The 18,772-nt window shown below is 41.9% G+C and overlaps 1 protein-coding gene across 1 annotated transcript; it reads right to left on the reverse strand.

Annotated features, from left to right (window-relative positions):
* Positions 1-2,306: 2,306 nt before the first annotated feature.
* On the reverse strand, positions 2,307-18,423 carry LOC118790435 (coiled-coil domain-containing protein 6-like). Its single transcript, XM_036547347.1, has 9 exons — positions 18,036-18,423; positions 14,497-14,646; positions 12,895-13,023; positions 12,436-12,539; positions 10,639-10,799; positions 8,962-9,118; positions 6,805-6,905; positions 3,641-3,762; positions 2,307-2,552 (listed from the first exon to the last, which is right to left on the reverse strand). Exons 1-9 carry the CDS (start codon positions 18,294-18,296, stop codon positions 2,364-2,366), a joined length of 1,374 nt encoding a protein of 457 aa, XP_036403240.1. The 5' UTR covers positions 18,297-18,423; the 3' UTR covers positions 2,307-2,363.
* Between the last annotated feature and the right edge of the window lie 349 nt (positions 18,424-18,772).

The following is an 18,772-nucleotide window of genomic DNA, read 5'->3' on the forward strand; positions in this document are numbered from 1 at the left end:
AAAAAAAAAAAACAATGGCTTGGTAATATGCTGAAATGTATGTCAACACCACGGATTGTCCCTGTGTTTGGTAAATCTGAAAATGTCATTGTGCATATTTACAAATCAAACCAAGAAGAAAAAAAATTACAATAGAGTATGCCCATCTTAAAACAAGAGAAACAAAACAAAACAAAAGAAACTGGAGTGACTGGTGCTCATAGGGTACACTGGGAACAAGTACCTCTGCAACACGTTATGCGCCGACGCTGTTTTTGTAAGTGACATCCTCTCAAATATTTTTGCTCTAGGCCACACAAAATAAACCAAGCCTCAATGTTACACAAAGTTGCATGTTACCCACTGATGAATACAATGAATTCAATTTTTTTTTCTGAGGAAAACATACAGCAACAAGGTTAAATATCTGCAAAAGATCACGGCAACATCTGTCTGCACTGTATTTAATGTCGGAAAAGCTGGTTGATTGATTATGTTTTTTTTTCTTCACCTGAAATATTGTTTATTACAGTTTAAAGAAAAATGTAAGCACTTAATGTCTTCCTGTCTATTTTTTCCCCCAGCTACATAGACTAAGTAAATTGAAGAGCATCTGTTCACAGCACTGGTAGTGCAAACAGCTTGTGTAAAGCTGGGATCAACGTCAGAGACCCAATACAATATTTTAGACTGGTTTTAGACAGGTACTCACTACATTTTAGAAATCAACAATTTTAAAACAACTTTCCATAAATTTCGCCAAGCTTAAAATATAGAATTGCTCTGGTGTCATACCGGTAAGTTCTCTAGTGCTATTATTGCAATGGGCATACCTATAATTTAGCAGTATTTACAAATATTCTTAAATTTGTGGAGCCGTTGTAGGACAAAAATCACAGTGGTTGCAGTAACACAGCCGCAGGAAAATCCTTGATTGGAAATTCAAAGCAAGAGCCATGAATTAGTCAAAAAAAAAAAAAAAACAAAAAAAAAACTACAGCTCAAAGCAGAGAACCAGAATTTTTCATGCACTGTATCACAAATACTCAATCAAAACCAATGTTGGTCTGTTTTTAGAGTCATTGTGTTTTAGGTTCCCGGCAGACGAGTATTGTCAGGAGCTGGGGAACAGCACGGATGGCCGGTCACAATGCCCTCCTCTACTGACACAAGCGCTTCCTTTCCCAAGGCAGAGTCATGTGATTATTTCTTAGACAAGCAGCTGAAAATGACCCCGAGCCGCTCCATCCCAGTTTAAACACGTCATGCTTATAAGGACTAAAGGCTGTATTGAGATGTATGAGCCATAACCACAGAAGCCTTCATTTTCATGTGCCTTAGCCAATTCATTTGACTAGATGACTTATATGTATATGTGTTGGGTGCTGCACCAACAGCGCTTTTTTTTGATCTTCAGGAGTAATTACACTGTAATGACACAAAGCCATTATGAGCATGCTAACGTTTGCTCTCGGCATCTGAGCTTGCAGAAACCTAAAGTTTGACTCCTAAAAAAAAAACAACAAAAAAAACAGTTATCACTAGCTGAATACAACTGTCAAAATAGCCCCCCAGACAGAACTCCACATTATACACGACTCAACTACACACATTTCCTTTTGTTCAACAGTACCTTTCATTTGAGTGTTAAATCTATGATGGGACTGGAAGCTTTTTTTTTTAAACAGGTAAAAAGCCAGGAAGGATATCGCAGGCATTTAAAAAAAAAAAAAAAAAAAAAAAAAAAAACAAGCCTGGAAGGAGAGATGGTACGTTTTAATTGTTCAAACAGACAGCGACGTTTTTCTCTGTGGCTCCGGTGCCTGTACTCAATTTATTTGTGCATTTTAAGTGTACTACCGAGTCTACAGTGCTTGAGAGATCCACACGCACCTCAGGCATTCTGCGCACTCACTCTGCTCTTCGAATCACGCCATACTGGAGAAAAAAAGAAGGAAACGGGGTTCCCTTTGTCAAAATCGAACCTCAAAGCCTTCGAAGTCGAGCATTCTGTCATCAGACACTGTAATTTCTTCCAACGTACAAATCGTTATAGCAACATCGCTTTGTTTGGGCGGCAAACGCTTCAAACCGAGAAGGAGGAGGGGAAAAAAACAAAACAAAAAAACAGATCGAACACACACAGTTCCAGTAAGCACAGCTGAGAAAGCGCCGTTAGTTTTTAGTGTCGTAGCGCCACAACACTGGCTGCATTCTAAACAAACATCTACAACACAGTTAACAGTTAAGCCTAAAGAAGCTCAGTGCAAGTAAGTCAACTCCAGATAGGTTGGGTAAGCCTTTGGCTTTTTTTTTTTTGGGGGGGGGGGGGTTAACTTGCCCTGTCGGTTTCCACTAGTTGACGCTGCAGCTGAGAACATGCACTACGGCTGTGTGGATGGGAGCACTGAATTCTGGGAAGGAGCAGCGTTGGAGGATGTGGACAGGACCATCGGTTGTGCGGGCGGGGGTGGTGGGGGCGGAGGCTGAGCCACAGATTGTGTATTGGGCGAGGGCGGAGGCGTCGGACGTTTGAATTTATCAGGACTGTTGCTTCTTCTTGGCGAAGGCCTCTGTGGGAACAGCAGAAAGAAGAATGAGCAGCAGGGAATTAACATTCATAATTACATAAGAACTGGTAGCAACTGTTGTCCACACCCATACACAATAGCCAACAGACTTCACGGTCGTGAGTTTAGGTATGCTGAATACAAGAGGAAATTTGCACATGCAATCTCCTAAATGTCAAATAGTTTTTTACTGACTCATTCCAGTGGTCTTGGACACACCGAGAGTCAATAAAAGACTGAATGTACTTGGGAAATTAAGAATGTATAACTTCCCTTTATTCACTTGGAAAAGGAAACACCGTGACCCACTTCTTCACAACATTTCATTCATTTAAATGCGAACTGACTGCTTCTTCAAATTAAGTTCCCTGTTTCTAACCACCGTGAACTGGGCAGCTACCCTCCAACCCTAAGGTATTGCATCTAGCTTTACATGATTCTTTGACTGTCTGTGAGTTGAGGATGCTATTGTCACAAATTGACTATTAGAGGGAGCATCAATTAATTGAGTTGCACCAAAGGGGCTGCAGATGTTACAGCTGGGCTGTCAGTGGGGGGCGATGGGATCGAAACATGGCACCGCTCACTATACAGAAAAAGATAAAAGCCACCAGCTTTATTGGTCATTTTGCAGCTCAGCCATCACCAGGAGAAAACCCCAAAAACACACTGCTACATGTGCTGGAGTTTTACTTTACACTGGTGAGTGGCTCAATGTTCGGCTTGAATACTGGAGAGAAGAAAAACCTAATGGGACACAGGACACCACAGCATTTACCGACCACCGACGGAGGCCAACAGCAGGCTGATTTTCCGTCTTCCCCCACAGTACCATGTGACTCACCATCAGTCAAGGGCGAAGCTGGGGCAAGAGACGCTAAAGCTGACGCTAAATGCTGCCCGCTTCCTGAGGGGTCCACAGCCAATATAACCTTGTTAAGCCTTTAAAAGGATCACACAGTCAATGCTGCTGCAGCTCTTTCCACGCTTATTGATCTCCTGGAGGAGCACTGGGGAGTGTGTGGCTGCATTTGCTCCTGCAGACCGTGCCGGGACGGGTCGGCAGGACGGTTCACAGCGCCAGCACTCACCGCGATGCCATGGGGGGTGCCCACGTGCACGTGAAGCCCCGGCGTGTTGTAGTAAGACATACCAGCTCTCGTCAGGGTCGCTGGGGGAGTGAACCCCACTGTGTGACTCGCGTACGACAGGCCTGGGGGGGAAGGAGAGAGAAACAGACCAATCAGGCTTTAATTCACACATCTTTGTCCGGTCAATAAAAGCTGGATGTGTCTTGGCCAGTGGGTGATGCTGTTGGTAACATGATTTTTTGTGCATCATTAAACGAACCAGCAACCACTTTGAAAGCAGGTGCTATCATTATAGACCTGACACATAGCACAAGTAGGGTGTTTATTCCTTTTCAGAAGAACTACTAAAAAAAACATAAAATGGCAACTTCTTACTGAATATTACAGTAGTACATACCAGATTTTATTTTAATTGTCCATGCCAAAAGTGAACATTCTGTTGTAAACCTTGCTGATATGGCCATGTGGGGGACCAGAGAACAAATGCACCAATCACATTTCAGCTTTGCATTTTAATATATCAACAGCGTCAAGCAGACTTCAGGCAAACCAGATAATGCATTACACTGCTCTACAGCCCATCATGAAACCCTGTTCATGCAAAACTGCTTAGTTCATGTTTGAAAATGTAATTAGGAACACAGCCATCTCACAGTGCTGCTGTGTTCACACTAACAGCCCGTAATGTATGGTCACCAGCAGTACAGAGCCACAGTTTAGTGCCGAACTTTGCTGAGCTGTAGCTGTAACTAACTGATATTTGTCATCACAATCTATTCTGATAATCTTTATTTTATCTCTCCTCTTGAACTAGACATTGAAAAACTGAAAAAACACATTCTGGCCATCTGTATTTTGTCATACTAGAATCATATCACCTTTAAAGTCCAGGCAGACAAAACTCACCACCATCAACACATCTCACATCTATAAATGTTTGAGAAACATAAAATACGTTATTGTAGAAGATTTAGCAGGCTAGCATTTAGCCATTTTGACTGATAAAAGAAAAAATCTCTAAAACAAGCCTGGAGGACTGTGGAATGTAATCACCTGCTGCTTTGTGTAGCTTCCATTTACACAGTAACCAGTTTTTCCTCCAAGCCTCCAAACCTTATCATCCTAGATGCCAAATCTCACAGAAGGTAAAACACAATTATTATACATAATGTCCCCATATAAGGAAGCAAAGGCCTCGAAAACAGTGAATTCCACTGCAGTGGATGACAGGACCAAAGTGCTTTGTTAATGTAACCGCTATACTCCACTACGCCACGGGACAATATCAAGATCTTCTAATGCCATTTTAAGCATAAAAACAGTATTTTCAAGGAGATTGTTTATTCCTGCAATATTATAATGTGTGAAACTGGGATACTTTGAGAATGGAATTGCAGGGGAAAACACTTTGTGATATATACTGAAAAATATTTTGCATCTGAATGGACACTCATGTGCATACTCTGCCGAATCACCAATTGCTTAGTTGTGAGCTTAATGTACATACCATTGAACTAGCCAGGTTGTTAGTTCATCAGCACTGGTACATTGTTTAATATAGCAGGCTATTGAGTTAGCATCCAAAAGATGGGGAAGGGATGTATTTTACATACAACATACATTCAAAACACACCTTACATTTTATGTAAGTTTTTTTTTATCTGAAGACACAGCTCATTCACGCTCACCTGATCACCTGACACACTACCAACTAAAACAAAATCCTAAAGTCCTAAACTGTTTCCTTCCTTTTCCTTAAAAAAAGTATCTGGCCAACTTTTGACACTTGGTCATGCAGCACTTCTAGTATTGTTGACTCCTGATGGTTTTTTGCTTGTGTTGTACTCTGCCTCACTTGTAAGTCACTTTGGATAAAAGCTACATGTGTGACCACTTTCCATTATAAAAATATTTCTCACAGACCTCAAACACCCTCTTTGCCAGGCCCAACAGCAAAGACAGACTGAGAATACAGACAAATTGCAGTTTAAAAAAGAGTTGCTTTTTTAAAATGTGCTTATTAACAATACAGAGTTTGGTGAGTCCAGGTCTATATTTAGACAGTACGTTTGTTCCCAGGATTTGACCAGACTATTTTAAGGTGTGTTTCTGGGCTCCCACCACCAATCTTCCCATCACTACCACTCCTACTGCTTAACAAACAATGCTGCCTTGCATAACGTCTGGATGTAAACAGAATGACAGAAGCTGAATGTTATTTGGCTTCAGTTACAGCAGTCGCTCTGACATGCCATGAAGCAGCAAGCATTGCCAAAACAAGTTCCTTTCTTTTGACTCCATTTTGAGCTTGATAATATGACTTTACATACACAGCATAACATTTTAACAATCTTAGCCACCACACTTAGGTCAAGACGTAACCAGGTGGTTACGGGCAAATTGAAACAACACAGATGTGGATGATTGTGGAACCTTATCAGAAGTATGCTGAGGCGTGAGACCAAAAACAGAGGAGTTTAAACAGAACGCTGAGTTCACTTGGAGCTATGAGGTGATTGAGATTTGTTTAGCACTGTAAACAGAGATTCGCCTCCAGTTAAGATACAGCTTCAACTGCTGTGTCCAATGAGAGCTCTGTGCACCATCAAGCTTTGTAAGCTAAAGTCTGCACTCAGCCATACCCGCAGTCTCCCCCATGTGGTAGAGGCTGGACCTTGCAGACCTCAGCCAAAGCCATACCTTTCAGTCTCCTACCATGTGTTCACATATGCAATACTGTGCCGCATACAACATTAATTCAGTGCTAACACCTAGGGACTGATTTATTACCCAGTACTTAGTTTGTGTGTGAACAAATGATGCTGAAGCTGACTGGCCAATATCTGTGATTTATCTTTCTGACACATCATTTCTGTGTACTGTGTACTGCACAACTTCTATGAAGGGCTCCCAGAAAATAGGCAGGATGAGAGTGGCTAATGAAGAAGAAGAGTACAATTAGTGACCATCTATTTATCATTTAGCTAAACAAATGTAACTTACCACTACAGACAGGTCAATAAACGAGAAAAAGTGTCTTTGCTAGAATTCTAATTGTCCATGTCTGTGTACCACACTGTTATTCAGCACTTTGTTACTGGCAGGTTTTTGGCAAAACAGTTAATTAACTGTAACCAATGTGGCTGTGTGATATTGACACATACCAGGTGATATGGGCCTGCTGGAACTTGGAGACGGTGTGTATGGTATTGGGCTGGAAACGGTCCGTGGGCGGAGTCCTTGTGCAGACATCTCATTAAAATACCTGTATAGCAAAAAACAGCAAAAAAAAAAAAAACAAAAAACACTCGGATCAGCTAAAACAAAGACTTTTAGTTCGGCTCAAACTGGCATATGACTCTTACGTCTCAACATCACAATCAAAAAGCATGGATCTGTGTCTGCATCTGTGGACTACCTGGATTTAATGGTAGCTGCAATAATGCTGCCATGTGCACTTGCTGAGGTCAGGGAAAGCCATGAACTAAAGCAACATTATCAAGAACAAAACAGTCCACAAAGAGGTGTGGCCATATGCAAGAACCTCAGAGTAAAAGCAGCAGTCACATGTTTGACCCAAACCACAAGAGGATTTTAACACCCAGGGAGGGCCAGATTTGGTTTTCATAACAGAGATAGTAGAGTGGTTACCTTTGTCATTTCTGCCACATTCAAAATACTCCCTTTTTACTTTTTAAGAGTTTACTCATTGAAAAATACAGTGTACCGATACATAATTATGTATAAACATACTCATCCACGTAGTATGCATACAGTCCTGATAAACAGCTTGCTCCAGGACAATGGCACTACACATGAGCATGGCAGGACAACAGGAATAATGTCACTGATGTAATACCAGGGACACTGACACTGATTGAGTCTTGCCAAGTAAGCTTACAGAGACATTCAAGCCTGGTAACATCAAGAGCTGTCAAAATGAAATTTGAAAATGAAAATGAAAATGAAATGAAATTTCTTAATAAAAATGTGTACTTTCTACTTTTTTTATTTGAAATACCTTGGTGACTGTTACACCTGATCTACAGCAAACATGGAAATATGATCCCAAACGCACAGCAATTTGAGCCATTCCAGGCGCTGCTAAAACTAAGACTACAGTACCACCTACAGGCAGCTTCTACAGAGTACACTCACGTGCTCATAAAACCTGGATTGGCTCAAAGCGTTGTGCAATAGGAATTCCCTCACTAGCCCTGCATAAAAAAAGTTTCATCACGTCAAGAGAGCAGCACTGACTCAGAAGCTGAACGCAGTGACACTAGGCCCAGTTCTGCACTGACCTTGGTGCTGGCATACAAGACAGCGAATGGGACAGACCCTTCAGTCTTAAATCCATATGTTCTGCCCAGATCACTATGCTCTGCAACCATGGGGAAACTGACTGTCCCATCCCAACAACGTCGCTCTTCTCAGACACAATCCCTGTCTGCACCCCTCAGCGGTGGAATGAACTCCCACGGGGGTCAGGACAGCAGAATCGCTGGCCATCTTCCAATGTAGACCGAAGACCCACCTCTTCAGGATGCATTTCAGCTGCACCTCAATCCCCACACCTGACACCTGCTACTTGCATAAAATGCTATTTATTTTATGTGTAGTATCCTGATGTGTTTTGGACTCTGTAATATAGTGACTGGGATGTACGGTAGTAAACTTGGCTTGGCTTCCCTTGTCCAGTCAGGTTGCACAAGTTAATGTAATGCAGCGTTGTCCAAACCTTTCCTGGAGGGCCACTTGTCCTGCATGTTTTAGATCTCTCCCTGCTCCAACACAGCTCATTCAAATGATCAACTCGTTATGAACTCCTCAAGCTGCCCAATAACAAACTGATCATTTGAATCAGCTGTGTTGGAGCAGGGACATGCAGGACAAGTGGCCCTCCAGGAGAGGTTTGGACAACGCTGGTGTAATGCAATGTAATGCAATGTAATGCAATGTAATGGCTGCGTGACAGCGTGCGCGTGCTGCGCACTCTCACTCTCACTCTCACTCTCACTCTGACTCTCTCTCACTCTCTCTCTCTCTCTCTCTCTCTCTCTCTCTCTCTCTCTCTCTCACTCTCTCTCTCTCTCACTCTCTCTCTCTCTCTCTCTCTCTCACTCTCTCACTCTCTCACTCTCTCTCTCTCTCTCTCTCACTCTCTCTCACTCTCTCTCTCTCACTCTCTCTCACTCTCTCACTCTCAGTCTCTCCCTCTGTCTCTCCCTCTGTCTCTCCCTCTGTCTCTCCCTCTCTCTCCGTCTCTCTCTCCCTGTCTCTCTCTCCCTCCCTCCCTCCCTCCCTCCCTCCGCGGGTACCTCTCGTCGTCCATCTCCAGGCTGGACTCGCTCTCGGACAGCTGCCGGCACAGCGCCTCCCTGCGCTCCATCTCCCTCTGCAGCTTCCTCTGCAGCCGGATGTTCTCCTCCCGCATGTGCCGCTCCTCCTCGATGTACTGCGCTCGCTTCTCCGTGTCTGAGGGGCGGGGGCCAGAAAGGAGGGTCAGGAGCAGCTAAACGCGATTCCCAAGCACCCTCGGCGGCTTGGGGTGCACTTTCCCCCATTCTGTCCTACTACCCATCCCCTCTCTTACCAGGCTGTCGATTTTAACTGCTAAACGCACCCCTGTTTTTAACAGAGCACTTCATACAGACAAAAGCAGGCTCAACATTTCATCAGTTCAGTGTATCAGAAACAGCTGTCATGTGAGGTTTCTGAAATGTGTCAGTGGTACTGGTGCCCTCTAGTGGTTAACAAAAATTCAGCCATGGCAAAATTTCCAAATGACAGACTGATGATCTGTCACACTAAACATGGGAGGATTTAAATAAAAAAAAGCTTCTGGCAAGCTGAGTTTAAACTAATAACAACAGACTGGACTAAAATTGGTGACATGCAGAAATGTTTATATTTTTTCATCATGACTAATAATCTAAATCTATATAGTGTTTATAGATTAGTATATCACAAACATAAAACGGTTCTAATACCGAAGACAAACCCCATGGCAACTTCATACTCAGCTTACTAAAATTTGAAGTTAAAGTTAAAGTGACCTGAACAAACTGGGTTGTGTGGGCTTTAAGATGGGGTGATACAGGTTTATGGGGGGGGGGGGGGGGCTTGTTTTGACTAAGAGGATGAGATTAAAAAGAGCCTGATCTTGCGTTCAGTGAGCTCTGTATTATCATCACTATACCTGCAGACACATCCCCTGTCTCCAGCATATGCCACTCACATGAGGCACTTCCATAGGCTTCTCAATACTCACTTACAGACTGACAAAAGATAAATCTGAAACCCTAAACTATGCTCTACAATGAGAATACTTTGCTTTGTATACTTAACACCTTTAGTTGCATTTCATCTTTCAGTTCAAACTTTATTTTATATGCAGTGTTAGTGTTCCGTGTGTTAATAACCTATTTTATCCTGCTTAGAATCCCTTTACTTATCAGTTTGTCTGGTGTGTGCTATAATGTTTTTTTTCTGATTACACACTGCTCACTGTGAAGTACTTTGTGACAATCTGACTATAAATGGTGCTACACTATGTAAATATCTATATAGTGGCTGATGACCTCTTTTAGGCAACAAGCTTCAGCACACACATTAAAGATCCTCAGAACATGGTCTGACTGCGAATCAGGATATTGTCCAGTCTCACAAACAGTGAACTCTGTTACACTCTCTCTTTAAACATCTGCAGCAACCTCAGCCGACAACATTCTCAAGTTCACACAACCCTGACACAACTATGCATGACACAACTGTGCGATCCATACAGGAGTCAAACCCCACGCCCCAGAGCAACCACACAACACTGTAACAAACAGCATTCTTAGCATACTAAAAGGCGCCCTCACACTGGGGACTAATTAAGCTCTCACTGTGACTCTGGGGAGTGATGTGGCCATTGGGATCTGAGCTCGTGTGCACATGGAGCTCGGCTCCTCCAGCAGTCTGAAGGTGATGGGCATGGCCACACGACTCACGCTGTAACTCGGTGATCCTCAGGTTCTTCTTAAGCCTCTCCACCTCGTTCTTTAAGAAGCGGATGTGTCGCATCATGTTCTCTGGGGAGTCAATCTCCATGGAAATGTCCCTGGGAGACGGTGGGGCGGACAGCGGCTGGTCTAGCTTCTCCTGGAGAATTCTGTGGTTTAACAGGAGACAAGCATTTTAGTTCATCTGTGCACTGGATCAAAACAAGACAAAGCTCTTTACCGCTTGTAAACCTGGATTTAAGCAACAAAGTATTTTTGCAGAAACAAGGAATGCGTATTTTGTGCAACCGATCGGTAAATTTGATGAAAATACTGTACAATGCATGTGCTAAAGCAGCCCCTGAGTAGCTCAGTAGTTGATCCCAGCAGTGTCATCAGCCCATTGCCTTCATTCTGCCAGGGATACAGGTGGGCATGTTGGCAGAGGCTGCTCATCTTGCTGCTCCCAGGCACCCTGCGACTCATCATATGTCTGTTGGTTGCTAGGATAACTTCAGTGAAGCTGCACCCAACAGGTGCTTACCTCACTACAGTGCACTGGGTGAGCTGTAGTATGGAACACAGTTCAGCCAGTGTGTCTCACAGAACATAGTGCAGTTGTTGTGCAACTGCATCAGAGGACTGCATTTGCTACAGCATTTCTGCATCAGCCCAGTGGTTATTGTGGTGAGACAAGCCTAGTATATCCATTAGCAATTCCAAAAGAGGGTTGCATTAATAAAATGAAGAAAAAAAACTGACTACAGGAAGAAGTGCACCATAAGACAGATATATTAAAAACAAGACTTGTTACCTGGTTGATATTTAAAATCCTAAAATACATTGTCTGGACTATTATTATTAATTGCATCTGAGGATTTACATCCTGTGCTGAAACTGCACTGTCATGTTAAGTATACAGTGACTGTAGAAAGATGCAACTGTGCAGGATTTAAATGCACCAGGCACATTCGCCACACCTTGTCACATATCAGTAACCAAAGCTACGAAGGTCCCTATAGCCCAATTACCACTGTACAGTGATGACCTCCGAGTATACCGCGCATCCTGTAAATAAACAACTCAGAACGGCGGCATCTTTGCACGGGGAGAATATTCATGACAATGCAACCATTTCTTTCTGTTGAAATCAGCTTAAGATGCTAGGAATGAGCAATAGTACCAATGTTTCAGTCCTAAAAGAGTTTGTAAAAAAGAAAACAATTTATTGTACGTCTTAATGATGGGAATGGTGACCCTTTTTGCAACAAAGCAGCAAAGTATGGAAGTAATGATCAGGGCCTGCTTGTATGAAATGTATGAATGTATGAAAATTCTAGAAATACAAAACTTGATTTGTTTCTCAGAACAAATGAGCCTCACCTCTACCTTTGGTTCTGAACAAAAATATCATTAACGTACAAAACACACACTGATACTGATGAGTTCTTCTACACAATTACTGAGAGCTATCCACTGAAAATAGGGATCTGTATTCATGCTGATGAAAAATTATGGATGGTAGGAATGTCATCTTGATCACCTGACTGGAAGAGAAGGGTACTTAACTCAAAAAATAAATAACTTTATTTTTTTAACCAGACTGCTCCATTAAAAAGGTACTATAAGTTGTCTAACATACCAAGGCACTGGCAACATATATAGTTGACAGAAGCTAGAAATATGGAAATGGGACTTTTTCGTGACCATGTTTTTCACCTCAGTTTCTCCTCAGGTATTGGAACAAAAGTTCCAAGAGTGTCAGTTCCCTCTTTTAAAGAAAGAAAGAAAGAAAGAAAGACAAACCTCTTCTCAGCTTCTAGTTTATCCATCCGCTTCCACAGCCTGTTCACCAGGGCTTCCTGTTCCTGTTCCAGCGTGTTTTCAAGGTCAATCTTCTCACGCCTTAGCTAGGAAAAACAAACAGACAACTGTTAAATCATCACTATCAGGTCAATGATCCATAAAACTGCATTTTTTTTTTTTTTTTTTTTTTTTTTACCACTAACGTCCGTGTGCGACAAGCAAATCTTCCACTCACGGACTGCATTTTCTTAAACACCCATAGGTATTCCAGATGGTTTAAAAAAAAAAACATACTCTAATCTATAGGTGGAGGATCACCGAACCCTAACCTCAGGTATAAGATCAATACCTCCGCACGCCATTCGTTTACACCTTTGTTATGTCCAACTACGTGTAGCCACCTTGGACACAAAAACACCCATACAGTCAACCTCCCACACTGAAATGACATGACTCTACCTGCTCCAGGGTAAGCTGCTTGGAGATAGTGTCATTCTCCAGCTTCTTGATCTTCTTCATTAGTTTGTTCACCTGGAACTCCTGCTCCTGCTCCAAATGCTGTTCCAGCTCCGCCTTTTCGTGCTGCAGCTACAGGGACCGAACCAAACCGATGGTGTCAGTCATCAACGAGCTGAGCCTCGAACCCGAAGCGTGCAGGCTCGATTCCCAGGGAGCTCTACTATTGTACCCCCAGGCAACATAATTCACTCAAAAGGCTTCATTACCTTTCCAGCTGTATAATAATCCTGGAAGTATACTTTAGAAATGTAAGCTTTCCCTGCAAAACAAGAACCTGCAATGCAATTAACACAATCATGCCAATAAAAAAAACAACTGGAAAGACTTATAACCAGAGGTGGACACCCCAGCTTCAGAAAGTAAAAGTCCTGCCACGTATTTGTTCTAGCCATTCACTAAACAAGGTGATTTCACTAATTAGCTCCTCTACCTGGCTGAAGAGTTGTGCTAGTTAAATTCAGTTGGTGTAATGAATGGCTAGAACAAATATGTGGCAGGACTTTTACTTTCTGAAGCCGGCGTGTCCACCTCTGCTTATAACTGACAGCTTTCATCTGGTGGACATCTTGGGGAAAGCATTTGATAGTTTATTTTCTCTCTCAGCATTGTTGTTATTAGATAAACTGTACTGAGTGCCTCCTGACTCTGCCCCACCCTCAGGGAAAGTGCTATTATCTGTCAGATGAAAAGCGTGGGGTGCTTACACCTTATGTCCTTGCCGGGAGAAGCCTAGCACAGAATTCAGGCCTAGAAATAACAGCATAATGCCTTTTCGAACAGTCCAGATGCGAAGCACAGAACATTAACATGCCTCGCGGACATACTCTCGGACATGAAAATAACAGTTCTAACAAGCGGAGGTTCCTTTCTCTCCTCACAAAGAGACTAAACACATTTATATAAAAATAAACACAGCAACAACGAAAAATGATGAGCACTATCTCACAGCTGAATTAGGTGTTGACCTGAGAGGACCTGACTTAATGAGAGCATTCACAGTTTCTGCTTGTAACAGCAGGGGAATTTGGATGAATTCTCCAGGCCTCCACCAAGTCTGTAATATGTGGAGGGGGAAGAACAAATAAAAATGTTTAATTCAAATGGACTTTTTCCACTCTGAATTTAAGAAGGAAAGCCCAAAAGTCTCCCCAGCTCATAGCCTCTTGTAATAGAATAACTGACAAGTTTGTTTCATAAGGAATAATGGCACACATCAAAGGCAACACATATCCTTGCTTGTCGAGTAGTATTAAGGCTTTCAAAAGCAAATTGCATTCTGGAAATGAATTAATCTACAGCCAAATATATGAACCACTACTCAAAATGGATGAACAATAGGACCATTGTTGTAGTTAATAATCAACTGAAAGCACTGCAGTGCTTTGTCGCAATCCTGTGAATGTTCCAACAGTCATGCCATTGCAGAGAAACAACCAAAGAGCCTTCGCCCCACCCAAAACAAACACATCCCTCGTATTTCACTCCTGCACTCTGCCTTACCTGACACTCCAGGTAAAACAAAGCCCAGCAGGAGACACTTACTTGCATAAGTTTTCGTGAGAGTTCATTTGTGAGGAATTCCTCTTCTTTTTCATAATTGACAGCCAGAGTCTCCTTCTCCTTCTGCAGTGCCTGGATCTTCTTAAACAGGGTGTTGCTAATAAATTCCTCCTCTTGTTCTGCCCTGGCTTGCTGCAAATCAAAGAGAAAATGTCAGAACAGCGCCGTGTGATTGGCCCACATGTCAGACCAGACACTTGATTGGCCTACATTCCATACATAAAACTCTTGTCAAGCACGTCATTAAAATGAAAGCTTGGTACACCATGATGCTTTGCTACTCACAATACTACATTTTTTCCTCTAATTCAATAAAATCAGAGAACATATACATATATTTAGGAACAATAAGCAATACAATATAGATATGGAAAGATACTTTCACTCAGTTCCTTCCATGTAATTCCATGTTTTAGCTCCGTGATCCTGCTGACCTCTTATCAGACAAACCCGCTATTACCAGACATCTTTGGAATGCAGCTTCCTTCATTCAAGGGAAGGCAGTATCAACATATGAATGAACACTCACTTAAGCAATTTGTCTGAAATCTTAATACACTCACAAACAGTCTCCCATTTGTTAAAGGAAGCAGGACCGGTAACACAGCAATAATGGAATATTAAGAACCGAGCAAGTGGTATTAGCTCAGAGTTTAGAGAGGTTTTCTCACACACACCCAAAGCATCTGAACACATCTGTTTGTACTCAAAATGCAGACACTGGGACTAATGTGAAGCCAATGAGAACTCTCTCCTGAGGAAGTGGGTTTGCAAAGGAATTCTATAGCTAGCATATCCACTGAAGTGGACATGCCCTCAATTGGTCTATTAGACTTGTTTATTACACTCTGATAGATGTGTTACTGTTACAATACTGTAAAAAAGTATTTTTTTTCCCCTCAGAAAAATTCAAACATGTCAACCAATTCTATTGTACACTGAAAACAATGCCTTGGTGGCTAGCAAATGGTTCCAAAAAATGGGGTAAATGCATCCCCACGATTCTTGCAATAACCTACCTAGAAAGTATTGTTCTGTCTTGATCAATTGATTTACTTCTTTGAAAATACAATTCACAGTGTAATGGCCTGCAATTTTGAAACGTGTGTGCATTTTATCTGATAAAACAATGCGATGAAGTAAAAGTGATTTAATTCTGGTTAAATCATAGTTATTGAGCAAGTGAAAGCTGTGACAGCCTTGGACAGTACACCACCAGGGGTTAATAACTTTGTGCAAGTCTCCATCCACAAAATGTTCATATGCCACTATCTGCAACACAACAGCATTAAAAGTGAATCTGTGTGATCCAGTACTCATATCAGGACCCAGGTAGGCCATTTATCAAAGCCTTCCTCAAAACTGCTTGTAAACTGTGCATGGTATAAATATGATTATTGTTCCTTGACCAAAATACTAGCCTTAAAGTATAAAATATCCCAGCCAAAAATCCAAATATGTTTTGAAATAACTTAAAATGTCACAAAACTCCACAAGTGAAGAAATTCAAATAAATGTACCACAGGGCTTGAACAACTTGATCTATATATTCAACATTGCCTTCTAACTACGCTAGTAACTAGTCTTGGGTTCTACAAACATTCTCCTATGTCATCACTGCCACTCGTCATGCAAAATAGCTGTGTTACCAAACATAACATGTTTGTCCTTATACATGCACATATAACACAAAAATAAAAATAAAATCGGAAATATAAAAGACATCTCTTGAACCTGTTTTGCAGCTCTTGTGTCAATAAATAACATTATAGCGCAGAGCTGTCATTGACAAATTAGCCATTTTTGAGAAAATAGGCCTATTTTTACAAACAAAATGTTATTTAAAGTTAACGCAAACTCTGGCAAAATAAATACACTCCTTCTGACAGAGATGTATTTTAAAATGCAAGAAGTGCTTTTAAGAAATTAGGTATATTCTACTCGCCTACGTGATGGTTCTGCAGTTATTTGTAGTTTTAAAAAGGACTGTAAGCATCACTGGTCAGCAAAATTCCTCCACAAAAACAGCAGTGTCTGACAACAGGGAATTACAGTCAGCTGATTGCAAGGAAAATACCATGCAGGTTCTGCACCAGGGGCAAACAGAATGTGGAAGAACACATTCATCTGGCTATGTGAATAGGCACTTAAAAAAATAAAGTCAGAGCAAAATGTTAAGGTTGTACAATAATCTGACAGTCAACATTCAGTAACAATGGTACCAATCATGTTCAAATTGTAGTCACAGAGAACCTCTGCGATAACATAGAATGACCATTATAATTTGTAAAATTCCCATTAACCAAGTAAAAGTTAGCTCCATGCCTTGTTTTCCAGCTACATATTTATAAAGCTGCAATTCAATTCAACACATCTCCATAGCCTGGCATAGGCAAAGATGCTTTCTCAATCACATTTCTGAAAAGACCTTCAGCTATTCTTTCACTTCACATCTAGGTACTTTGCTTGACAGAGAAAAGATTCCTCTGCGTCACTGTCTGCGTCAGACCGCACAACAATGATGTCCTGAAGTAGGCAGGAAGACCATGCAAGAACAACCTTTCTACCCCAAACCTGCGCCAAACCCAAGTGAGCTAACGTCAGCTAACCAACTGACGAGCAATATCTAGGCCAATACACGTCATATCAATACACAACAATTTAGACTTTTAGCAAGCAAGCTAATTAACAGGCAGACAGTCAACAGTAAAATACCTCATGATTATTGGAATTTGAGCTGACCAATTTTGTCAGCAATATCATCAATTGCTAATGGTAACTAGCATATGGAATCAAAACATACGCTATCCCCAGTGGTATTATGGCTAACTAGCTAATTTTATGCGATTCACATAGGAGAGGAACTTGCTAATTAGCCAGCTAGCTAAACTACTGTAAGATATTATTCTACTATTATAATTGTCTGCAAAATCCAAAGCTGCTGGTGACAAGCTAGCTGGCTAACTACACCTAGCAATCAAGGTGCCTACTAAACTAGACGTGATGATCCCGTATCACTGAGTTAGGAACACCATGCTTCACTTGACTGGTAAAACGTTAGCTTGGTATGGTGATTTAAGAAGGCCTTGCTAAGCTTGCTAACTCTTGCCACCTTAACATATTTTACTGCTGCAATACCATTTACTTTGAAACCATTTGCTAACACTGACCCGTTTTAAGAGAAGAAATTTGTGAATGCCTAGCTAGATAGTTTTGATTAACAGCACAGTTAGGTAGCTAGTTGGTGATCATTTATGACTGTTGGCCAGCTAGCTGGCTAACTATCACAAATTATCACCGACACACTAAATTTAGCAAGAGAGCAAGCTTGCCAGTTAGCTGTCTAGCTAGCAAGCAGTATTTCGCTTTGTAACGTATTGCGCAATGTTAGCAGCGTTAGCTGTCGATAATCTAGTCAAGTTATCTGGAAGTCTTGCAAGGGTATTCTGGGTACACATGACAGTCACTGACATAGCCTATCAATGTTAGCTAGCTAACTAGCTAGATGGCCAGCTACTCACAATGGTGACGCTAGCTTTACGCAGATCCCGGTTCTCCTCTTGCAGGGCTTTGCACTTCAGTTTGAATGTCTCTAGCTCGATTTTCAGCACTTTGTTCTCCTGCTGCAGCGAGGCGAGTCGGTTCGACAGTTCCTCCAGTCGGAACGGGGAAATCACGATGCCCGGCTTGTTGGAAGCCGCAGAGGTGGCAGATGACTGCGGGGCGGCCGCGGTGCTCCCCGCTCCATCAGTGTCGCTCTCGCTAGCGCTGTCCGCCATCATCGGAACGCCTGTAAGGGCCAGCGATGGTTTGGGCGGAGTGGTGGGAGAAACGTGGAATACCACACGGAGCGACCCCTCTTGCTGATCATTGAAACAGCACTCGTCCTAAAGAAGCAGCGCCACTAAGTGACGAAAAAAGGAAAAAGGCGTTTCTCAAGTTACCAACGGGGAAAATGGGCAAAACTCAAACTAGACCAAGGAAAGCACGGTAAATTAATGTCGTACAATGAGCTATGAGGAGCTCGTTAATTATAAGCAAATGACTATACTACTGTTTCTGTAAAGTGGAGATCTATCGATCTTTAGATTCCTTGGGATATAGTAAATTGAACGTTCAGTATCTGTACTTTCTTTTGTACATTAGTTTATGCGGAAATTAATACGGCCCTCTGTAACTACCATGCATGTAATGTACATGTAATATTGAATGAATTACTCTTCGACCTGCGTGGATCTAAATCCGTAGTGAGGAGGTG

Source organism: Megalops cyprinoides, chromosome 15 (genome assembly GCF_013368585.1).
Source record: "Megalops cyprinoides isolate fMegCyp1 chromosome 15, fMegCyp1.pri, whole genome shotgun sequence".
NCBI lineage: Eukaryota > Metazoa > Chordata > Actinopteri > Elopiformes > Megalopidae > Megalops > Megalops cyprinoides.